Consider the following 19,174-nt stretch of genomic DNA (forward strand, 5'->3'; position numbering starts at 1 on the left):
CTCAGCATCAGAGTTTTTTCCAATAAGTCAGCTCTTCACATGAGGTGGCCAAAGTACTGGAGTTTCAGCTTTAGCATCGTTCCTTCCACAAAGAACACCCAGGGCTGATCTCCTTCAGAATGGACCGGTTGGATCTCCTTGCAGTCCAAGGAACTCTCAAGAGTCTTCTCCAATACCACAGTTCAAAAGCATCAATCCTTTAAGAGTGCTTATATGTTAACTTTGGTAAGACTGTATTTTGTTTTACATCATCAGGCAAAGTTGGGAAGCAAGGGCAGGGTGACGTGTATCCGTGGTACCCTGGGCCTGAGGCCACTGCCCAGTCATGGTTTCCCAGTGGCCTGGGCTGACTTTGACCCTGAGCTGCTGCCTCAGGTGTTGACGGGCCAGCACTGGGCTCTTGCAGGTCTGTCTGCTCTCCAGTCACTGGTGGTCAGAGGTTCTGCCATGGGGTTGGCTGGGGACTGTCTAGTGGACTGGAGGGGATGCAGTGGTGGTTTGTGATTCCTGGTAAAGTGTGAAGAGGGGGTCCGTCTGGGCCCACGGTACAGAACAGGCAACAAGCTGGAGCTGGGAGGTTCAAGCTGCTGGGGGGCCGGCGAGAAGGCCTGGAGGTTGCAGGCGGAGGGAGGCGGCTGGGATCCTTGGCCTCCTGAGCCCCGTGGTGCCACTCAAGTTCACCCCCAAGATCTAAGGCCGTGACACTAAGAAAGCTGGAGCAGAGGCGTGGTACAGATACAAATGTTTATTCTACATAAAAACTTCACAAAATGGGCAGCTGGTTGTACCAAGACCTTTGGTGAGGGGTGGGGGTGGGGTGGGGAGTCGCTGTTCAAGAAGGCAACACGGACAGTGGTCACAGTCACTGGGCAGGAGCGAAGCGGAGGGCGGGTGGGGCACAGGCCTGGCCCCGGCCCTCGCTGCATGCGCACGCATGCACACTCCTTGCCTGTCGACGAGGAAGAGGGCTTCTGGGCAGGGAGCACGTTTCAGACTTGAGAAGTCCCGGGCCGGTGGGGAGGAGGGAGGTGCCCCCTCCCTGGCTGAATACTGCATCTGAGACATCCAACACCCACGTGGTGGGGATGGGGGGCAGGCAGCAAGGGTGGGACAAGATTGCAGGCCTGAAGTGACACTGACTTCTCGAGCACAGGAGAGCCGGGACCACTGTCCCACACATGCAACACACAATGGCTTGAGGACCCAACCCGGGGAGAGCTGATGGCCCGGGCATGGGCTTCGCCAGTGCAGAGGCCCGACTAGGGCCTGCCCTGCTGCCCTAGCTCCAAGGGCAGGAGACCAGGCCCCCGGTCAGCCTCTTCCAGAATGTTCCCTGGGGTCAGCTATAGCCCTCTGGGGGCTGGAGGAACTAGGGAAGGAGGGAGGCTGAGGCAGCCGAAGACCTGTTGGGACTCTGCCCCCAGGTAGGGGAGGAAGCCGGGTCTTGACTCGGCCAGAAGCCACCCGGCCACGGCCCCTGGCAGTGATCGGCTGTTAGAGGCTTAGAGCTGGGCTGTCTCTTAGGGCCACCCCTCCCCTAAACCAAAAAGCAGCACCATGTGGCCAGCTGGTCCCCAGCCCTCAGAAGGGGGTGCCCATTCAGGGGGACAGCTGGAGAGGACACAGGACGGGGCAGGTAGGCTGGTCAAGAAGAGGCAAGGTTGGGGTCCAGAGAGAGCCTTGATCCAGAAGGGGGCAGACCCTGGGATGGAGTGGAACTACTGAAGGTTGGGGGACAGGAGCATGGCTAACTACCCTGGGGCAGCCCTCCTCGATCAGAAGGGCCTGGGCCTGAGTCTCCCTTGCTGGCCCGTCCCCACCCGGCTGGCTCTTTCCCAGCCTGGCTCCCCTCTGCCTCTTCGGTACAGACGCACACTGTCACAAGATCATGCACACGACGGCTCAGGGCGGGGTGGGAGTGGGGGTCCCTGTGGCAGAGAAAGGAGCAGTCTGGGGCGGCGGGGAGAGGGCTCCGAGCCAGAGGCGGGGCAGCAGCCAGGGGTCTCCTGGGGGTGGACCGTCCAGAGCAGAGTGGCAGGCAGGGTGGTTTCTATCCGAAGATGCCCCCAAAGGTGGAGGCGATCACGATGCCCAGAACCACACAGCAGATGACGATCATGATCTTCTTCTGCATGGGGAGACACAGAGAAGCCTCAGAGAGCATGGAAGAGGGTGCCGGGAGGGAGGCTGAGCCTCCTCTGAGCAGAGCTTTGAGGGGTGGGGGGCCGCTGGGGAGCGGGCTCTGGTCAGGGCTGAGGGTTGGAGAGTTTGGGGGACTGGATGAGAAAGAAAGTGATGGCCCGGAGTATGTCTGGGTGGGATTTTAATGGGGTGCTGAAGGTCTGGGACTCCGGTATTCTTGCCTGAGAAATCCCATGGACAGAGGAGCCTGGTGAGCTGCAAGTCCACGGGGTCACAGAGTTGGACATGACTTAGCAACTAGACAACAACAAGGCCTGGGAGAGCCAGGTGGAGGCTCTGGTCGGAGCTGAGGGCCGAGGGGAGGCAAACGGGGAGGGACTTGTGATGCCTGAGGGCGGGGGACTCTGGGTACGTGAGGATGTGGGCTCCGGCAGGACGGGACTACTCACCCGGCGAGCCTTGCTCTGGTACTTGACGGCCTTCTTGGTGTCAGACACGGCCCTCTCCACGTAGTCCACTGAATGTTCCACGTTGTACTCAATCCTGTCAATCATCTCCCCCTGCAGGGCCAGGGGCACCCCAGCTCCAGAGGGGCCCCCTCCAGGCGGCGAGGGGGCCCGAGGAGGGATTTTGGGAAGACAGCGCCTGGGGTTAGAGAAAAGGGGAAGGTGAGGAGGAGGGGGGTCCAGGCACCCCGAGCAGCTCCCCAAAATGCAGCCATCCAGGGGCGGGAACTGGCCATGCAGCCTCAGCCAAGGGGGAGGGGACCATGCAGAGGACACTTGTCTGGGGCTCTGACCCCAGGGCCAAACAGAGGACAGCGCCAGGCAGAGCAAGGCGGGGGCGAGAGTGGTGGTGGGCGGGAGTCTGGCCATGGTGAGCCCTCCCCAGGCATGATGGTTCCATCCAGTCCTGACAGCTTTTGATGCCCCCGCCCAGTCCCACAGCCCTCGTGGGCCTGGTAGGAGCCCTCAGAGGCCACTCGACCATGCAGCTGACCGCTCTCTCCAACTCCACGGCCCCCACTGGTGGTCACAGCACCTCTCACCCCAATGGAAGCAGCAGCTTCCTAAGGTCTCCCTGCTTCCCCACATGGACCACGTCCCTCCCACACTAAGATCCTCCAACTAGAAAGGACTCCAGGGCCCAGCACCGCCTGCCAGGACCCCCGTCCCCCCCGTCTCCATCATTTCCAACTCTCCCTGGGCTCTAACTGCCCGGAACGCCTTTCTGCTTTTCGGGGAAGTCAGGCTTTTGCTGGTCCTGATCAGAACTGTGGTGTTCCTGGTCCCTCTACTTGGGCCAGCTCTTTGCTCTTCCCCTGGGGAGTCTTTGGAGTTCAAATGCCACCTCCTCAGAAAGGGCCTTCCCTGACCATCCCGTCCAGTGGTCACTGCAGTGACTGTCACTCCAAGCGTGGCCCAGGGACTAGTAGCATCGGGATCACCCTTGAACTTTAAAGACATACAAATGTATGAATCCCTACCCCCAAGTGAACCCTAAAGGAAATCAACCCTGAATATTCATTGGAAGGACTGATGCTGAAGTTGAAGCTCCATAACTCTGGCCAGCCCTTGCAAAGAGCTGACGCACTGGAGAAGACCCTGACGCTGGGAAAAATTGAAGGCAGGAGGAGAAAGGGGTGACAGAGGATGAGATAGTTGGATGGCATCACTGACTCAACGGACGTGAATTTGAGCAAACTCTGGGAGACGCTGAAGGACAGGGGAGCCTGGTGTGCTGCAGTCCACGGAGTCACAAAGAGTTGGACATGACTGAGCAACTGAACAACAAACCCCCACCTGCGAATCTCTGGGAACAGGGGCCAGCACAGGGAAATGTAGAACAAGGGCTGTGAGTGTGGCTCTTGATCACTTTCAAGGCTGAGAACCACTGCTGTCAGGCTGCCGCCCTCTAACACCCAGTGCGGGTAGAGACCACGCCACTCGTCATTCACTGATGCTGCCCTATTGCCCAACAGACATCCGCTCTGGGAAGCAGGCCCTCCGTGGTCTTGCTCGTTGCTATTCCTCTGACTCCTAGAAAAATGCCCTTCCACGTGCCCACGTGACAAACAGCTGGTGAATGAGACAGGACAAGGCCGAGTGAAGGTGGGCAGGGCCATGCAGGGCCTGGGGTCCTGGAGAGCCAAGCAGAGCCATGCAGAGAGGATCCTTCAGGTGGGCAGTTGCAACCGCACGCAGCGAGTTACCTGAAGACTGGGTCCCTCCCAGGCGGGGGCAGCGTGGCGGGCAGAAAGGGGAGGGTTAGTGCAGCCCTGGGTGCTGCTAGGGGTGGGGTGTCGTGGCGGGGGGGGCCCGGGCACCCACCTGGCTCTCCACGAGCATGGCCATGTCCATGAACATGTCGTGCAGCTCCCGGATGCTGTTCTCCAGCTTGATGATCTCGCTGTGGCGTGTCTCAATCTCACTCAGGGCCTGCTTCGAGATGCTGGAGTCCATGATGATCTAGGGGGTGCGAGCCGTGGGCTGGGACCCGGGGACCCATCGAAGGGGGAGGGGTGGGGGCCAGGGCAGCAAGAGGCCAAGGGCAGAGGCCACCGGGATGGGCAGTGGCCTGAGCAGAATGTTCTGGAAGCAGGGCCTGCTGGTGGCTTTGTCCTTAGCCACAGCCCTCCCCCCACTTTCTGTTAGGCTCCCACCATTGTTGTTTAGTCACTAAGTATGGTCTGAATCTTTTGCAACCCCATGGACTGTAGCCCACCAGGTTCCTCTGCCCATGGGATTTCCCAGGCAAGAATATTGGAGTGGGTTGCCATTTCCTCCTCCAGGGGGATCTTCTCGACCCAGGGATCGAACCCAAGTCTCCTGCACTGGCAGGCAGGTTTTTTACCACTGAGCCACCATCGAAGCCCAGGCTCTTACCAGCTGTTACCAGATTTCTCTGAGACCTGATTTCCTACCAGTAGGTTCCTACCTGTAACGTGGGTTAATAACAGTCCCCACCTGCATCTGCACACCTTTAACAGCCGAGTGGTAGTTCTCACCACCGGTGCTGTAGGAGCCCAAAATGACTGCGCGAAGGACCCAAGCCTTGAATGGCCTTTTTCCTGAAACCTCTCCTCCTGTTCTTCCTCCCACCCTGAATGTAGCTGATCCCTCCTCCTAAAATCACATGTCCACACTGCATCCCTTACCTGTATGCCACCTCCTTCAGGAAGCTCCCCTGCTTGGCAGCACATGGAGCTTCACTTGAATATAGAGAGGCCGAGGGCACCGTGTCCTCCCAGGTGGGAAGGGTCCTCAGGATGGTGGAAGGAGCCCCCTAGCTGGTGGCAAGTGAGCACAGGGCACAAGAAGCTGGCCCGACTGGGAGGAAGCAGGAGACGGGTCTTACTTCCACCTTTGGCACTAAAGTGGGACCTCTGCTTGTCCCTTGCCCTCTCCGGGACTCAGCCTTCTCTTCTCTAAAACCTGCCTCACCCGGTGATGGTGTCCAAACACTGCCCAGACATAGCACTTCGCACACACACCCGGGACTCCGGTGGGAGGGGGCCACACTTACCCCGGAGGCAAAGATGGCGGGGTTCCCACTCTCCAGCATGTCCTCCAGCTCCTCGCTGGTCGTGGTCCGGCCGGCTGCGATCAGGGGTCAAACTGAGCCAGGCCCTTCGCCAGAGTGGTCAGCGGCAGTCTGGCCCCGCCCCGCCCCCGCCCCTTCAACTTACTGATCTCCAGCTGCCTCTGGATGCGGCCCTTGCAGCGCTCGCGGTAGTCAGACTGCGTGGCGTTGTACTCGGACATCACCTCCACGAACTTCCGGGACAGTGTGGAGTGCTGGGGTCCCGAGACGGGGGTATAGGTGTCAGGCCCAGCCCATCGGGGCCCCAGAGCCTCCGGCGCCCGGCTACTCGCCCCGAAGACCCCTCCCATACCTGTGTCTTACGGATCCTCAGGTCTGCGGAGGAGCGGTTCAGGCCTTCCTCCTGCTCGATGCTCTGCTCGATGCCTGGGGAACAGCCGGCTGCTGATAACCTGCCCCGTTCGCCGCTCCCTCGCGGCCCACACACCCGGGATCGGGTTCGGAACCTCCCCTGGAGGGACTCGTGTTGTCTGTTGAGTGGGGTCACACAGGAAGCAGAGGAAGGGGCCGCGCCACGCACTGATGCAGGAGGGGCCGGCAAAGGCTATTCCAGGCAAGATGTGTGGGTGTGTGCATGTACACTCACCTGTGAGGCCCCAGGCACACGCTAAGCTGTGTATCTGTAAGTGTGTGAGTGTGAGCATCCACTATGTGCTAAGCCTGGTGGGGCAGGCCCACCCCGTCCTGATTATGAAGGTTGTACGGAACACCGGCTGGGGCATGCCATGGGGGCGGGGCAGGTGGCCACAACCACAGGGCACAGACATGACCCTGGCATTCCGCGGGGCATGTATACCTGTGCTCCCAGGAGTGCATGGGGCTCCTGCGTGGGATCAGGCAGTACCAGCCACTCCTCTAACACTCTAGCCTAAGTGGGGGACAGTGTCCAGAGTGTCCCCGGCAACATCCTGAGGCCCAGCCCAGTGCCTGGCACAAACAGGTCTCGCCAGGTAGCTGCTGAGTGAATGGCACATGGTGGTACCCTCACAAGGACAGCAAGGAAGACCCAGTGTACCCCTCTGAGTCAGTGAAACCCCCTGGGCAGTGTGGGGGAAGCAGGCCCGGAGTGCCCCCCACACCCCAGCCGAGGCCTGGAGCCCAGACTCACTCTTTAACTTGGAGCGGACTTTGTTTGCAGTCTTCTTTATGTCGGACATGAGTTCCTCCAGCTCCTCCTTTGTCTCTAGGGAGGTAGAAAGGGTGGGGTAGACACCCTGGGCTCCCCTGTGGAGGGCCGAGGAGGCGCTCCAGGCAGACCCTGGGTCTCCTTGTCCCCTGGCTAAGGCCCTGCCTGTTCTCCCATCCTGGGCTGGCCCACGCCAGCTGCAGCCTCACCCCTTCTTGCGCTGTCTTCCAAGGAGCCTCCCTTCCTCCTTGGCTGGCTTACCCCCCCACCCCCTGTAGATAACAGATGGGTCTAAATTTAAGGCAGAAATAATTGTGGAGCAGCTGGCGATGCTGGAGTTGGCACTGGGGAACATTTAGCTGATACTTGCCAGAGTCGAGGGTGGGGGGAGCGGGCTCACCTAGCGCTACCTGGTGGCTCAGGAAGGGCTGACGGGCCAAGGGCCAAGGAGGCAGAAGGCAGACCCATCGAGCACCCTGGCCAGGGCAGACCTGTTCTACTCACAAAGCCCTGCTCCCCAGGTCTGAGCTCAGCGAAGGCCAACTGCTGAGGGCCAGGTAGGTGGGTGGCACCTGGCCTGGGTGGGAGCTGAGAGAAGTGCTGGAGAGAGGGGGCTCCTGGGGTACGGTTGGCTCTGGAGGTGGCATGCGGCTGGGCCTAAGAGAGGGTGGAGCTGGGGGAGGGCAGTGGCATAGTTTCTGGCCCTTGTTCCAGCCGGTACCATCTCCCTAAACCTGGCAGAGGCCATAGGAGTGCCCAGCTTGCCCTGCTCCCGGGGAGGGTCCACTGGCAAAGTGGGGCAAGAAGGCTCTTCCCGCTGGGGAGCTGGGTGGAGCTCAGCCTCAGGGTACCCCCGGACTCCACCCTGGAGAAACCCGGACTGAACGCCTGGATTCAACCTTTCACGCCCACCCTGTGCGTGCTTCTGGGGCTGGGGCTTCTCCCCTGGGGGGACTCAGGAGGGGCACTGACAGTGGCCAATTAAGTGTGGGCAGGGCACTTCCCAATTGGCATGTGAGTGAGGTGGAGTGGGGGGCTTCCAGGAGCGGGGGTGCGTGCGCCTTATTCGCAGGAACAAAGGAAAACTCGGTTACCAGCTGCTCTGATGTCTCAGCCTCTTTTGCTCAGACCCAAAATAGCCCAGCCTGGATGGCAGTCCCTAGAGAAGGCAGAGCAAGCCTTGGCCTGGGAAAGCCCCCCACTTCCTGCCAACTTTCCTTGTGATGCCTTGGCGACCCTGCTCCGCCTCTGCCCCAGAACCCTTCTTGGGGAGCCCCTCCCCGCTTGGGAAGTGCCAGGTCCTGACTGCTCAGCTCACAGGTGGCAAATTCTGAAGTGGTCACTGCTGATATCCGATGAAGGCAACACAACACAGCTAAGGTTGGGGAGCAGAGCAACTCTGGCTCCCCATCCTCCCCCTCCCCCCGCCTGCTCCATCTTCCGGCAGGTGAGAGGCCAAATCCAGCTCTTTACAGTCTCACCCCACAGTCAGCCCTCCTCCTGAGCCTCACCAGGAGTGACCCACCAGGGACATGCGCTGACCCAGATACATGTGGGCATGCAGACAAACCATGTCACGTGACGCCGTCCCTGACACACCTCTAGGTGGGGCGGGAGGGGAGCCAGGACGACCTGAGGACCACACTGGAGGTATGCCCTGCTCTGGGGGGGTCCCTGTCTCCTCTCCAGCCCTTCCCGGTTCAGTCTCCCCGGCTCCCAGTTGACTCGTTCTGCCTTCCAAGGGCCTGGCGCTGGGCTTGGTTGGTGTGGCACTGGGCTCAGGTCCAAACATACTTTGGGGCCGTGGAGAGATTTATTCTGGGTGCTTGAGGATGCCTGTGGGCCTGGGGTTGAGAGGCCACGGATAGAGAGGCAGTGCTGGAACTGAGAACAGAATCAAGCCTTGGGTGCCTGGGTAGGGGGCTATGGGCCCTAGGCCCTTCCTCCTGAACACCTGGGCAGCAGCTGGACCCTGCCCCGTGCTCTGTCCTGGGGCCTTCCAAAGGAGCTGGAGAAGGGAGAGGGGAGGTGAGCGAGCTTCGAGAACAGGCAGGCGGCAAACACACCCAATCTGATGAGTCCAGGCGGCTGGCCTGAGCCCTGGCCCATCACTGCCTCCCTGGGCTGAAGGTGAACCCCTTCTAGGGGAAGGGATCCCAGGCCAGCATGCTGTCAGCCTGGCCTATTATTACTGTAGTAGTAATCAGTGCCTCACAGGTCAGGGGGACCTGCCCAGGGACAGAGTAAAACAGACACACACATGTTCCCTGTTCAGGGGGAGAGGTGACTTCCTGGAGCCCTGAGAATGCCTGGCTCCGAGGCACCAATGGCCGAGTGCCAGGGCCGCCAGCTTTTTCCGGAAACTCTGCCTGCTTGGCCGGCTTGCCCTCCCACAGCGCTGATGCCTCAGAGCAGCCATCTGCTCCCCAGGGGAGGCGACGGAAAGGGAGGGGCTGGGCTGGGACGCCTCCTATTGATCACAGGCAGCTCCTCCCTCCATCCCTCCCTCCCAGAATCCAGGGCTGTCCTAGAAAGCAGCCAAGTTACCTGGGGATGGCGGGGCCGCCCCTCCCACCAGGCATCCCACGGTGATTAAGGGCACTGAACCGCCCCTCAACCCAGGCCTGGGACAGCCTGTGTTTCCTGACCCTCCCCAACCTGGCCAGGCCCCTCAGACGGCCAGCAAGGCAGGGCGTTCCTTCCCTGGCTGCAGCGTCTTTCTGGAGGCCTGCGGACGGCCCCCAACCCCGCACACCCACACACTCACTCTCGTCAGGGTTGGGGGAGGCCAGGATGGCGCTGTGTTTCCGCTTCACCTCCTCCACATTCTCCGAGATCTTGTCAATGAAGCCGCGGATCTCTTCCACCTGTGGGCCGAGGTCAGGTGCTCTGGGGGCGGAAATCCAGGGAGGGGCCTTCTGGGGCCCAGAGTAGGGCCGGAGGAGGTCAGGGCCAGGCCGGGCAAGGTTCCGGTGTGTGTGTGTGGTGAGGGGGGTGGGTAGTGCTGATCCAAGGATTCTTCTAGATTGGGGTGGGGGTGGGAAGGAGTGGGCAATCCCCACTTTTGCTCCCCGCTGAGCCTGTCTATTTACCCTCAAAATGGGCTCACTACTTGGTGCCTGTGGGCTGCTGAGCTCAGGCGCGGGTATGTAAGCGCCCCAGGCCGGCTGAGAGGTGAGACATGGCCGCCCCAGGTCTGCCGGTGTTTGGGGAGAGGCGGGGGTGCGGCTCCCACCTGCTCGAAGAACTCATCCATGAAGCGGTCTCGGTCCACGGTGACAGTGACGTCGTCATCATCGTCGCTGTCCTTGGCCTGCAGGGGGGTGGACACACAAGCGCCCCTGTGGTAGGACCACTGGGTCCCATGGGTCCTGGGAGCCCAAGCTGCCCAGGATCCCCCTATAGCAGGGTCTTCGGTTGGAGCTCCGAGGCCCGGCCATCCTTGTCTGTCCCCTTGGCAGGGACAAGGCCTGGCTGTGCCCTCAGCTCCCAGCCTCAGTGAGACCTGCAACATCCCTGGGGTTGTTCAGTCGTGTCCGACTCTGTGACCCCATGAACTGCAGCCCACCAGGCTCCTCTGTCCATGGAATTCTGCAGGCAAGAATACTGGAGTGGGTTGCCATTCCCTTCTGCAAAGCATCTTCCTGACCCAGGGATCGAACCTGAGTCTCCCACATTGCAAGCAGATTCTTTTACCTACTGAGCCACCAGAGAAGCCCCTAGGCCTAGGCACCACCAACACCTCCCTGCTAAAAACTAGGATGGCTCAGATACAGGTCATGCCCACAGCACCCAAGCTGGTCTGATAGCTACTGCCCATGGAGAGCTCTGGGAACCTCCAGGCCTGCTCCCTCAGACTGCCTGGAGACCTCTCTTGTTAGTCTTTTTTTTTTCTAAATATTTATTTACCTATTTGGTTGTGCCGGGTCTTAGTTTTGGCACAGGGACCTTCGATCTTCATTGCAACGTGAGGGATTTTTAGTTGTGGCATGTAGGATCTAGAACCCTGAGCAGGGATGGAACCCAGGTCCCCTGCATTGGGAGCATGGAGTCTTAGCCACTGGACTATCAGGAAGTCCCTCTCCCTGTTAGTTTTGGCATTGACATTGATCCTTTCTCCTTCCAGGCACAGAGTTGGGCCTGGCAGGCACCAGAGGCCAGTCATGTTGTTATTTGGCTCGGGGCCTGCCTTGGGTCTCAGCCGCAGGTGTCGGCTCGGCCCCTCCGCCCCAGGAGCCGCCACACAAAAGCCAGCCCATCACAGGGTTGGAGGTAATTACATCTCTGACTTCCCAGCATGCCGGCCACGCTCATTACTGTCCGTCTCACACCTGGAGTTAGCCAGGGTTGGCTCGCTCTGCAGGCAAGGCCAAGGCCCCTCACAGCCAAGGCCAGGCTACTCAGGGTGGGACGGGCACCTGGGATTCTCGGGCTGGGTCCTGCCCCCTCATCCTCAGTGCCCCACGGGGAGGAGGCACTGGCCCTCGGCCTGATGCTCTCTTGTGAGGATGCGAGCAGGCAGAGGGGGAGGAGAGGGGGTGCTGGGGCCCCGCCACCTCCAAAGGGACTGGGTTCTGTGCCCAGACAGACACCGACGGGCTGAGGGACTTCCCGCGGGGTCTGTCTGCTCCTCTATGAAATGGGGACAGCGATGCTCTGCTGGGGGAGGGCGGGCCCACGAGTGATGGGGAACCGTAGCACGTTCTGCAAAGGACTGGGGCTCTTGGGGTCCCACCACCCCACCCAAGTGGGGCCAACCAAGAGAAGGGGCTGGTTGGGAGCTTTATGGAGGCGGCCCCTCTCATCAAGAGATCACACCTCCTCCCCCAGCAGCTAAAATAAGTCCTCGCTCCCACAAGTGCCTGTGGCTGCCACCAGGTGGTCCCCATCCCCCACCAAGCCCACCCTTAGCCACAGAGAATCTAGAAGCCGAGCTGGAGGAGGAGCACTCCCTAGGGAAACCAAGGCAGGGTGCGATGGGGGCACCCAGGGCCCCCTCCACAGCAGCTGGCCAGCTTGGGAGGTGTCCTTGGGAGCTCCTGCCATTCAGCATCCTGGCCTCTCTGTCCTTCCGGTACCCAGAGGATAGGGGTGAGCGGAAAGAGGTGGAAGGAGAATTTTCCAGCTCCATTCCCTCTGGGAGTAATGACCAGCTGGAGCCCAAGACAAGTCACCAGAAATGAGACTCATCTCTGAGTCACCAGAGACGAGAGTCACGGCCAGGGGCTCCAGGGCTGGTGCCCCCCACCCTCTGGGCCTCAGCTTGCCCACCTGCAAAATGGACTTGTCTTCTCCAGGCATCCAGCCAGGTCTGACCTGCTCCCTGCACGGCCTCCGTGCACAGAGGCTGGATTCGGGTAGTTTCTCCAACAGAAGGATAGCAGGGAGATGCCACATCCTCCTCCACGCTCTCCATCAATTAGGTGGCGCTAGCAGTAAGAGTCAGACACAACTGAGCGACTTCTCTTTCACTTTTCATTTTCATGCATTGGAGAAGGAAATGGCAACCCACTCCAGTGTTCTTGCCTGGAGAATCCCAGGGACAGAGGAACCCGCAGGCTACAGTCCATGGGGTCGCAGAGAGTCGGACACAACTGAGCATGCACACACGCACACATATACATTAGGGCCTGACCTCACAGCCTGCGTCAAACCAACCGTGGCTCTGAGCAAAACCGGGAGTGGATGCTCCCAGGGCATCCCTTCCAAGTGCTACAACTTCTTCCTCCTCAGGCTCTTTTCACTCTCACCCCTCCACCCACCTCCACTTTATCTCACTGCTCCAGTCTGAAATCTGATCCCAGCGCACCCCACCTATAACCATCCACTCCTAGAATCTGCCCACTGTCCTCCCTGCGGTCCCCAGGCGGCTCCCGCTGCCTGCAGTGCTGATTCCATGAAACCGACATTCCCTTCTTCATTAGGTGCCACCTCTTTCGGAAGCCTTCCTCATCTCCCCAGGGATGGGATCTCGCTCCTCTCATTCCCCACACCCTATTCACATCCCTACTGGAGCCACTGCAACACACTCTCAAGCCCTGGGAGACCTGAAAAGCCACCTTGGCCACAGCTTCTAGTCTCAGCTTTCACACCTCCAGTGGTGGAGAGCTCACTAGCTCCCCCAGGCTCTTCTGTCTATCTGGGGCAGCCCCAACTGTTAGAAAGCCCTTCCCTTTCCTCCAAGCTGGCCCCAGGCCATAAAGAACCTGTTGGTGCCCTCTCCCTGGGCTGGCCCCGCCAGAAATCTGAGGGTAGCATCTGCATCCTCCCTGTTTTTTTTTTCTCAAGTTGACCAAGTTCCCTCTGCTTCAGATCCTTCCCAGAGGCCTTAAGTTGAAGCCCCTGCCCCAGATCTGTTCCACTTAGTCTCTGTCTTCTCCAGCAGGACAAGATAGAAACTGAATCTGCTGCTGACTGTGGTCTGAGCAGGGCCAAAGGTCTGACCCACCACCTCCCTCTTTCTACAAAGTCGACCTCTGTTAATGCAGCCAGAGATCACAGAAGCCAAGGAAGAAGCCCTTCCCCTCCCTGTTTACTTGGTTGGCTTTTGGGCTCAAATGAAGGATCTTCATTTGTTCTGACCCTTGTCCCAGTCTGTGAGAATCTGATGGTTTATGCCTTTGTTGCCCCCTCCTACTTTATCCCCATCTATGCCAAGGCCCTGATTGATTAGGGCCCCAGCTCCCTTGGGAACCGGCCAACCCTCTCAAAGTGGCAGTCACAGCTCCAGAAAGACGGCTGGACTAGAGTTGGGACTGGAGAGGCTGTGGTGCGGAGGCAGCAGCTGCAGTCGTGAGGCAGTTACAAGCTCCGAGGTACAACCGTCTTCCGGACAAACTCCCCCAGACATCACATGGGCACCTTGCCAACCACCTGGCCAGAACTAAGTTCCACTTTTTCCTCCTGAGCCCCCGTTCTTAAAGAGTCTCCGAAGCCAGAAACTGGGGGGCATCCACACTCTTCCTCCTCCTCTCATATCCAACCAACATCCAGTTGGTCCTGGTGTTTGTTTTTTGATCCTGGTGTTTTTAATTCGTGGCTTCCCAGGTGGCTCAGTGATAAAGAATCTGCCTGCCAGTGCAGGAGATGTGGGTTTGATCCCTGGTTTGGGAAGATCTCCTGGAGGAGGAAATGGCAACCCATTCCAGCATTCTTGCTTGGAAGATCCCATGGACAGAGGAGCCTGGTGGGCTATAGTCCATGGGGTCACAAAGAGTCGGACATGTATGAGCATGCACGCACATTTTTAATTATCTTTCAGGGGTTCTCAACCTTGGTCCAGCAACAGAGCCCCTTGGGGGTAGGGTGTTTTTGTTTGTTTGTTTGTTTGTTTGTTTTAAAAAAAAAACTTCCAGACCAAATGAGAATCTATGGGGGTGGCGCGGTGAAGTTGTTTTTTTTCCTTAAAGCCCCTCAGGATTGGGAACCATTGGCCTGGTCTCTGGCCAGCTGGCTATCTTGACTCTGGTCTCATCGCCTCCAGCCTGAGCAATCAGAAAAGGAAGTCAGGGTGGGTGTGAGCACTGCCCCCACCACAGGGACCTGTTGAGACAGGGGAGGGGACCCCACTAGAAGCCCCCGCTGCGCAGCCCTGATGGTCTCTCTAGGCAGAGGCACCAGGACTCCACGATCCCTTCCTGGAAATAAGAGTGTGATTCCTCCAAGAGGTGCGGAGGCCAGGCAGTCTCCAGGCCTGTCCCGGGAGATGGCGGCTGGCCAGCAGGCAGGGTTGATTCATTGCTGCTGGAGCAGGAGTTGCTGTTGTCTGTCTCGAGGGCTATTTTCTTTTCCCCCTTCTTTTTAATGACTAATCAAAGCCTATCTCACTAAAGCAGAGAGGCCCAGAGCTGAGTCAGGGGTGTGCCAGAGACTGAGATAGGTTTCTAGAAAGAAAGGACTCTCTCTGACCCCTTCCTCTTTTCCCCACCCTGCAACCACCCCCCCACCCGCCCCCCAGATCACCTCTGCCAGTCTACCCCTTAGCAGGGCCCCAGCACAACTCAGGGAAGCAGCTTCAGGGTGTGGGGAGGGGCTGGGCTCTGCCTCCCTCCAGGTGCTGTGTGACCTGAGATAAACTCCTGGCCCTTTCTGGACCTCAGTTTTCCACTCTGTAGAATACGAAGTTGCACTAGATAGTCCCTGGACACCATCTGCACCTCAGATGGACATGTGCCCAAATTCATTATTAATTTTTTTTTTTTTTTTAAGAAATCCCAAGAAGGTGATGGGAAGGAAGGAAGGGCCCCTAGCCTGGGTCTATTCTTACATCCCCCCCTTTCTTCTGCTCTGCAGGGTGAAGCCGGCCGGCTCCATTATGCAGACAAATGAGCACGGAGAGGTTAAGGCACCCACCTGCCTGTTCTTGCTCCGAGACCTTCAGTCCCTTCAGAAGTCGGCAGAGGGGGCACTGGGCTTCACCACTCAGGCCTGCCTGCTGCCCCAGTGAGCGAGGGGGGACCCTGGGTGTCAGACCCAGGCATCGCCAGCCCCTCTGCTGTTTCTCACACGGGTCCCTTCTTTTGGCTCACCCTCCCTCCCTCCTCCCAGTCAAATCCAGCTCCTCCCCCCGGCGATCTCAGACCTCCTGTTCCAGGAAGGTTCCTGCTCTGACTGCCCCCCCCTGCTCCCTCCTCTCTCTGGCTTCTGGCTCCTGCACAGGCCCCCGCTGTGTCACATGGCCCAGGAGGTACAGAAACAGAGTTCTGTGCCCAGGGAGGGGTGTCAGCTCTGAGCAGTCCTGGGAAAGAAAACCGGGGAGGCCTTAGAACTGGGGGACGGAGGTGGCTGCTGGCCAGGCTGGGGCTGCCTGGGGACACCTGTCCCCAAAGTCCCCCTGGTTTTATACATTCTGGTCGCACACGTCCGCACCCGTCTCCTTGGGCTCCAGGTTGCCCTTTTGATCTCCGAGGGCTGTTGGACGCTTTCAGGCCCCCACACTGGCCCTGGATGACCCCTTCCTTCTCTCTCTGCAGGAGAGGATCAGCCCCCGTGAGAGATGAGGAGGGCTGGAGAAGGCTGGAGGGCTGGGCCCGGCCTGCAGCGCGGAGGAAACATGCCAGCTCCTTCCCCAAGTGTGACTTTTATAAATAAGCTCCCTTCTCTTGCTTTCCTTCTTCCAAATGTGGTGGCGTGGGGTGAGGAAGGAGGAGGAGGGGGGAGGGAGGGGGAGGGAGGGTGGGGATGGTGCAAGCAGCTGTCCCAAGCACCACCCTCTGTCCAGCCCAGCCAGCACTGGCCCTCTCGGTTCCTTGGGGATTCTGGTTCCTGGGGTTCAAGGTCTCCCTCAGATATAGAATTGGAGTCAGGAGACCCGTGACTGCTTGCCCTAAGAAGCTGGATTCTCAGTTTTCCTTTACCTACTTCCTAGATGGGAATCTGTGCAGCCCAAAGGAAGACTTGTGGGAATGGCCGCCCCCCCTAGACTAACGGTTGCACCCCACTCAGTGTGGGCTTCTGCCAGCTGATCCTCAAGGGTGCTAGCAGCCCCTAAGGGACAGGGCCACCCAGCCACGGGTACGGCAGCCTGCGTGGGCAGTGAATGCCTGGAGTGGGGGAACGTCTGGAGAGGAAGCCTCAGATTACTTTAGAGAAGCCAGGCCTCATCACCTAAGGACCAGTCTGGCTAGCGTGTGTGCGTGTGTATATGTGCTGGGCTCGGGGAGGGATTCACCAGAGCAAAGACCTAGCTTCAAGCTCCTACAGTCCAATGTCTCTTAGCCCTTAGGTCTCAGCCGCATCTAAGTCTGACTGTTTTCAGGCCTAGGTAAAGCCCCTTCATCCCACCTGATCTGCCAGGCTAGCCACATCTCTCTCTCTCATGCCTCTGTCTTCCCTTCAGTGAAGGGGATGAAGGGGATGAAGGTGATGAGTCAGAAGACGTCAGATGTCAAGGGCTCTGTTCCCCCTGAGCACTGGTTCCCACAGACACTCTGGTCTGACCCACCAGGCACCCAAACACCAGGAAATGCACTACACGCCCTTCATCCCCAAGATAACAATGCTCCTTCTGATTCAACTGCGCACAGGAAACTTGAGGGCAACCGCAAGCCTGGCAGGGGAAGTGTTTATAGACACCATATTCGACATGAGGGACCATCTTCTTCCTTTGAAACCTCCAGGGGTTTACCCTGAGGTGGGGGGTGCTGGGGGTGGGTGCTGGGCACTCAGCCAGGAATAATACAGGTCTAATGGGAGAGTGGGGCTGGCAGCCACAGCAAGGGGGTGATGGAGGCAGGAGAGCACAAGTGCCAGCCCCAGGCTGCCCAGGAGACAAGACTGGTACGATGGGGGAGAGCCAGGCACAAGTGCAGGGAAGCTGTGTGCAGAGAGGACCAGCCATGGGATCACAAGCCCAAAGGATACTTGGGACTTTCCATATAAGGGGTCCAGGTCTCTGGCTCTAAGCTGGGTAGCAGGGGAAGGGTTCTAGGGAGACTCTGCCCCACCCCCCACCCCCGCAAGAGATCAGCAGGGTGGTCAGCCAGGGCCTCAGAGGAGCCTCAACCTGGTCTAGAGCCCTGATGTCCGGGTTCCCCGCAGGCAGGCTTCACTTCCTTCTGTGCACGGTCCCGGCCGCGTAGCCCCTCCCAAGATTGCCATCTTTAAGGGCAGAGGTGCTAACACCCTGGTTAAGAGCAGAGGCCAGGGGAGAGGGGCTTTGATGATAAGGAGCAGGCAGCAGGGATCTCTGTCTGGGCTGGCAGAGGGCGGACTCTGACTCGAAACCTTTGCGCATCCTTCTGCTCCCCCCACTGGAACCACGCCCCAGAAGCCACACCCCAGTGGCCTCCGAAACACAGGTGGAAAAAAATAGGTTCAAGTCGGAATACGATCTGGAAAACCAGGAAGGGTCTGGAAACGCCGGCTCCCGGCTGCCCGGAAGCCAAGAAGAGGGAAAGACAGCGGGCCTGACCCCTCCCGGATCGGGGAGGGCAGCAGCTGCCGATCACCACCGGCTGGGGAGCCACAGGTGATGGGAGCTACAGGTGACGGAAGGTGATGGGGGCGGCGGCCGTCCCGCGAGACAGCGCCAGCCCGAGAAGCCCGGCCCCACCCGACCGGCCAGGTTCCGCAGAGCGCCCTGCAGCCGGGCTCTGGACAGGGGACCGCCCCCGGCCGTTCCCTTCGCACAGGTCCCGCCGTCGGTCTAAACCAGAGGGAGGGCAGGAGGGTCAGTGAGGAGGCACAGCGGGGAGACAAGGGTCGGGACCTGCTCCGCCGGGCGACGGGGAGGCCAAGCTTCGGTCCCGCCACCGATATTCCAGAATATCCCTCCGAAAACAAGGGGGGCGCCGAAAAGTTTATCTAGGACCCCAGGTTCCAGCCGCCAGCCCGCGGGCCATCGGAGCCGAGCTCACGCGAGCTCGTGACCCCAGTGGGTCCGAGGGGCGGGACCCGGGGCGGTCGGGGTCCCCGGCTTGGCACCGCTCGCTCCCGCCCTGGCCGGGGACGCAGGGGCGACCGCCCCAGGGGCCGCTAGAGCCGCTCGGGAAGCGGACCGGGCGCTGGGCGCCGGCGGCCAGCGGCGCCGCGCAGGGGTCGGACTCACCGTGCGGAGCTCCTGGGTTCGGTCCTTCATGCTCCCGGGAGTGGCAGCGGCGCCGGCTGCAGCCCGGTGAGCCCCGCATGCGCGGCGGCCGCCCCGCGGCTGCGCAGCGCCAGCCCGGCCCCGCCCCGGCCCCCGGGACCCCGGCCCAGCCCCCAGCCCGGCCCCGCCCCGCGCCTGCTCCGCCCCGGTGGGTCCCAGCCGAGAGCCCAGCTCTGGGGCTCTTGATACCCGGGCTCCTACCCCATCCCGCTTAAGGTGCTCCGAAGGGGCTGAAGGGTCACAGACCCCGGGACCTCGTTCCCTTGCGTTCCCAACGTCCGTTCGACCCCGCCCGGAGGTCCCATCCCAATCCTCCCTCGACTCAACCGCTCAGCATCCCTCCTTCTGGACATAGACAGTGTTTTTGGATCTTCACCTCCAGAGCTCCTCACATCTCTGCTAGAGGCCAGACACCACCTCCCTCCTTAATTTTATTGCCTTGGGGTCTGCAGCATCACCCCACTCCACAAACCTCCAGAGTTCCAGCCTTTGTGCCTCCCACCCCTTCGGCCTTCCCCCCAGTATCTCATTCAGACTCAGGCTCAGGAGGATTTCCTCTTTCCCCAGGATTTCTCGGTTCACAGTCTGATGCTGAGTGACCACCTCCTTTAGTTTCTACTCTCAGCAAGATTGCAGGAACCCCTCCATTTGGGGGGAAGGAGATCTAGGTTATTGCCTCATCTCGTTCTCCTTCCCCTGTATTCCCAACCCTGCAT

The 19,174-nt window shown here is 59.9% G+C and overlaps 1 protein-coding gene and 1 long non-coding RNA gene across 15 annotated transcripts; one reads left to right on the forward strand and one right to left on the reverse strand.

The window, feature by feature from the left end:
* Positions 1-730: 730 nt before the first annotated feature.
* Positions 731-18,464, reverse strand: STX1A (syntaxin 1A). Of its 14 annotated transcripts, none has more exons than XR_015154427.1 (10): positions 18,420-18,464; positions 10,107-10,184; positions 9,639-9,738; positions 6,854-6,926; positions 6,038-6,215; positions 5,831-5,939; positions 5,668-5,741; positions 4,473-4,610; positions 2,592-2,787; positions 731-2,128 (listed from the first exon to the last, which is right to left on the reverse strand). XR_015154427.1 is itself a non-coding variant. In XM_086374538.1 (10 exons), exons 1-10 carry the CDS (start codon positions 18,447-18,449, stop codon positions 2,051-2,053), a joined length of 969 nt encoding a protein of 322 aa, XP_086230664.1. In that variant the 5' UTR covers positions 18,450-18,464; the 3' UTR covers positions 731-2,050. The 14 variants fall into 14 exon arrangements, 4 of the variants coding, with proteins under 4 accessions (XP_086230664.1, XP_086230666.1, XP_086230665.1 ...); XR_015154432.1 differs by having other exon boundaries at positions 5,668-5,759; XR_015154429.1 differs by having other exon boundaries at positions 6,038-6,111; positions 6,854-6,928.
* Positions 15,164-15,976, forward strand: LOC147344984 (uncharacterized). Its single transcript, XR_015154438.1, has 2 exons — positions 15,164-15,313; positions 15,844-15,976. It is a non-coding gene; the product is annotated as an uncharacterized LOC147344984 (long non-coding RNA).
* Positions 18,465-19,174: the final 710 nt, after the last annotated feature.

The sequence above is a fragment of the Bos grunniens genome, chromosome 25, assembly GCF_055505025.1.
Source record: "Bos grunniens cultivar Pamir isolate PY7600 chromosome 25, Bosgru_T2T1.0, whole genome shotgun sequence".
Classification (NCBI taxonomy): Eukaryota; Metazoa; Chordata; class Mammalia; order Artiodactyla; family Bovidae; genus Bos; species Bos grunniens.

Bases quoted from the DNA above. Each gene is read 5' to 3' on its own strand.
- STX1A (XM_086374538.1), bottom strand. From the start codon at position 18,449: ATGAAGGACCGAACCCAGGAGCTCCGCACG. The intron at 5,940-6,037 runs GTATGGGAGGGG...TCGGGACCCCAG, and splicing joins TGAGGATCCGTAAGACACAG to CACTCCACACTGTCCCGGAA. The intron at 2,703-4,472 runs GTGGGTGCCCGG...CTGGCCCTGCAG, and splicing joins CCATGCTCGTGGAGAGCCAG to GGGGAGATGATTGACAGGAT.